Source organism: Eumetopias jubatus, unplaced genomic scaffold (assembly GCF_037043125.1).
Source record: "Eumetopias jubatus isolate StellerSeaLion01/CBP00866 unplaced genomic scaffold, mEumJub1_p1.0 scaffold_7, whole genome shotgun sequence".
Classification (NCBI taxonomy): domain Eukaryota; kingdom Metazoa; phylum Chordata; class Mammalia; order Carnivora; family Otariidae; genus Eumetopias; species Eumetopias jubatus.
In genome coordinates, this window is record NW_028274813.1 from 74899046 (window position 1) to 74902892 (window position 3847).

The 3847-nt window shown below is 38.1% G+C and overlaps 1 protein-coding gene across 1 annotated transcript; it reads right to left on the reverse strand.

Annotated features, from left to right (window-relative positions):
* Positions 1-1950: 1950 nt before the first annotated feature.
* On the reverse strand, positions 1951-2892 carry LOC114221403 (olfactory receptor 4K13-like). Its single transcript, XM_028119521.2, has one exon. It carries the CDS (start codon positions 2887-2889, stop codon positions 1951-1953), a length of 939 nt encoding a protein of 312 aa, XP_027975322.2. The 5' UTR covers positions 2890-2892.
* Between the last annotated feature and the right edge of the window lie 955 nt (positions 2893-3847).

Genomic DNA, 3847 nt, shown 5'->3' on the forward strand with positions numbered 1-3847 from the left:
AGCAATGTCCACAATAGCCAAACCGTGGAAAGAGCCAAGATGTCCATCGACAAATGAATGGATAAAGAAGATGTGGTATAAGTATACAATGGAATATTATGCAGCCATCAAAAGGAATGAAATATTGCCATTTGCAACAACGAGGATGGAACTGGAGGGTATTACGCTGAGCGAAATAACTCAATCAGAGAAAGACATGTATCATATGACCTCACTGATATGAGGAATTCTTAGTCTCAGGAAACAAACTGAGGGTTGCTGGAGTGGTGGGGGGTGGGAGGGATGGGGTGGCTGGGTGATAGACATTGGGGAGAGTATGTGCTTTGGGGAGCACTGTGAATTGTGTAAGACTGTTGAATCACAGACCTGTACCTCTGAAACAAATAATACATTATATGTTAAAGAAAAAGAAGATGATGATGGCAGGAGGGGATGAATGAAGGGGGGTAAATCGGAGGGCAGACAAACCATGAGAGACTATGGACTCTGAGAACCAAACTGAGAGTTCTAAAGGGGAGTGAGGTGGGATGATGGGTTAGCCTGTTGATGGGTATTAAAGAGGGCACGTTCTGCATGGAGCACTGGGTGTAATACACAAACAATGAATCATGGAACACTACATAAAAACTAATGATGTAATGTATGGTGATTAACATAACATAACAATAAAAAAATAGTTGAAAAAAATATTTCTGCATGCAATGAGCATGTACTCACGTAAAACAAAGACAATTTGAGGAAGATAAGCAATGAGGGTACTTATATAATAGATATTAAAATGTAACAGATTTTTAATAATTAAAACAACTTTCTATTGAATGAATCTCAAAGGCATTATGCTGAGTGAAAAAAGCCATGCTCAAAAGGCTACTTACTATATGATTCAACTTATATGACAGTTTGTAAAGGGCAAACTGGGGACAAAAAAACAGATCACTATTATCAGAGCCAGAACACAAGACAGAAGGGTGGAACATAAAGAAGCAGAGGAGAATCTGATGGTTGATGAAATTCTCCTATATTCTCACTGTTATGGTTACACGACTCTGCATTTGTCAAGATTCACAGTATTGTACACTAAAGAGAATGATTTTTTTTCCTACTTGTAAACTGTATTTTTAAAAATGAAAAAAAAAGTTTGATACTGGTACTAGGGATTGAATGTAGACTTTTCAGGAGTACCAGTCACCCCTTCTTCCCTATAGGCTCTGAATCAATTTATCAGTGGACTCAGAAAAAAGAAAGAGACAAATATTGTGTTATTACTGATAAAGTTGCATTGGACTTGCAACCATGTAATGTAGTGCTGTCCATGCCACAACATGATTGCAAATTTAGTGCACTCTCTCCATCAATGGGCTGTAAACTTCCCGAAACCAAGGATATATCTTCTGCCTCATTGCAGACTCACAAAATATGTGAAGCATGGTTGGAGGTGCTGTATCTGGGGTAACTAAGTAACTAAAAGTTAATACACATTAACTAGGAATTACCTACTAAATGTGCTCTTCTAGCACCAGTTTAACCACTCAGCTAAATGGCCTATGTGAGGCATCATCTGTGTGCATTTTCTACATATAGATTCCCAATAATAGCTACAACTATAATAGCAGCAGTAATAACTAAAAGCATAATAGAAGTAGTAATAATTGTAAAGATTAAAAACATGCCAAAATAATAGAAGAAACATATAAAGAAGTTTTGTAGATAAACTAAGTAAAGAGAATTTATTCATATTTTCAAATTTGCATGAGAAGAACTAGTGAGAGAAGATTTAAATGCATGTCCTCCAGACTGTACATGTCATGTGTTTAACCACTGACAGTGACAAGAAAAGGGGTTTGCTCTTTAACAGTTACACCTATTGGTTCCTTTTACAGAACTTGAAATAGCTTAAAAGTTAATTCCTTAAAATGTCCACACAAGAGGTTATTTCTTCAGAAGCACCATCTACAAAGTCTGTTTTGAATTTATATGTTGAGTCCTTATCTTCTTCATGGCTGCTTTTACTTCTTGATTCCTTAATGTATAAATAATAGGATTTAAGAGAGGAGTGAAAATTGTATAAAACACAGAGAGAATTTTATCGACAGAGTATCTGCTGAAGGGCCATACATAGATAAAGACACATGGGGCAAAGGACAGAGTCACAACTGTGATGTGTGCTGACAGAGTGGAGAAGGCCTTGGCAAAACCACTGGCAGCACGGTGCCTGACTGAGTATATGATGACCATGTAGGAGACAAGCAAGAGGAGGAAGCAGACCAGGGACAGAAGGCCACTGTCAGCAATGACCAGCAATTGTAGCAGGTAGGTGTCCTTGCAGGCAAGTTTGATCACAAGGGGAAGGTCACAGAAAAAGCTGTCCACCACATTGGGACCACAGAAGGGCAAATTCAACATGAAAGCCATCTGACTAGATGAGTGCACAAATCCAACTGTATAGGAGGATAACAGCAGCCAAATGAGGACTCGTGGACTCATGATGGTCATGTAATGGAGGGGTTTGCATATGGCAACATACCTGTCTATTGCCATGGCTACAAGCAACATCATCTCACTCCCACCTAGGAGGTGGATAAAGAACATCTGACAATAACATCCCCACCAAGAGATGGTCTTCTGTTTTCGGAGGAAATCCACAATCATCTTAGGGGTAGTAAAAGAAGCCAAGCTCATATCAATACAAGAGAGATTGATAAGCAGAAAATACATTGGTGTGTGAAGGCGTGAGTCAAAGATCACGGTGACCAAGATGAGGAGGTTTCCTAACACAATCCCAGCATAGACTACAGAGAATCCTAGGAAGAATAGAATCTGAAGAGTCTGAGATTTGGAAAGTCCCAGCAGAATGAACTCAGACACCACTGAATGGTTTGCGCTTTCCATGTTGTCAACTTTATCCTATCATAATCAAAATGAATGACAGTTGTGGGCAGACAAGTTGTGGTTACAGAAAGGATGGTTCACGCTGGTGTCTAATTTTGCTACTTAGACTGGGTACCTGAACTTTAAAGCACCTCCCACTTTTGGGGGGTGATTTTGTTAGTCATTGATTTCTGAAATGTTCCAGAGAAGTGTACCAAATAGCAAGGAGAATTCAGAATATACATTTCTGAAAGACAAAAATAAAAACAGCACATGAAATCATCATTGTATTGTGAACTTGGAATCCAAAGACCTCAATACAACACCTAGCTGAGCTACTCATTGGGGGCAACATAGGACAAGTATCTCCTTTCCAGGGTTAAGTTTCCTCCTCAGTAAAATAAAATAAAAACAATCAGATTACATAATATTGAATGCATCTTTGTGCTATAAAGAAGTTCATAAAGATGATAATGATGGTGATAGGTTCTACATTCATAGAATAATATTGAGTTTCTTTTTCTTTTTTAAATTTTTTATTATGTTCAGTTAGCCAACACATAGTACATCATTAGTTTTTTTTATTATGTTATGTTAATCACCATACATTACATCATTAGTTTTTGATTGTTTGCATATAACACCCAGTGCTCCTTGCATTACATGCCCTCTTTAATACCCATCACCAGGCTAACCCATCCTCCCAGGCCCCTCCCCTCTAGAACCCTCAGTTTGTTTCTCAGAGTCCATAGTATTGAGCTTCTTATCCTGGAAATGATAAATGTAGAAAATATAGCAAGAATTCTAAAGACCCATATTTTGAAAGAGGTTCTGGTAAAGACCTATTAATTAAAACTTTAAATAAAGTCTTATTTGTAAGCTTTTAGGCCCTTAGAAATGTACCCCTTCTCCTCCCTATTCCATTCTTGCATGAAACCCTCAGAGCTCATGCTAGTATCAATGATGGTCATTGCACACT

Bases quoted from the DNA above. Each gene is read 5' to 3' on its own strand.
- LOC114221403 (XM_028119521.2), bottom strand. From the start codon at position 2,889: ATGGAAAGCGCAAACCATTCAGTGGTGTCTGAGTTCATTCTGCTGGGA.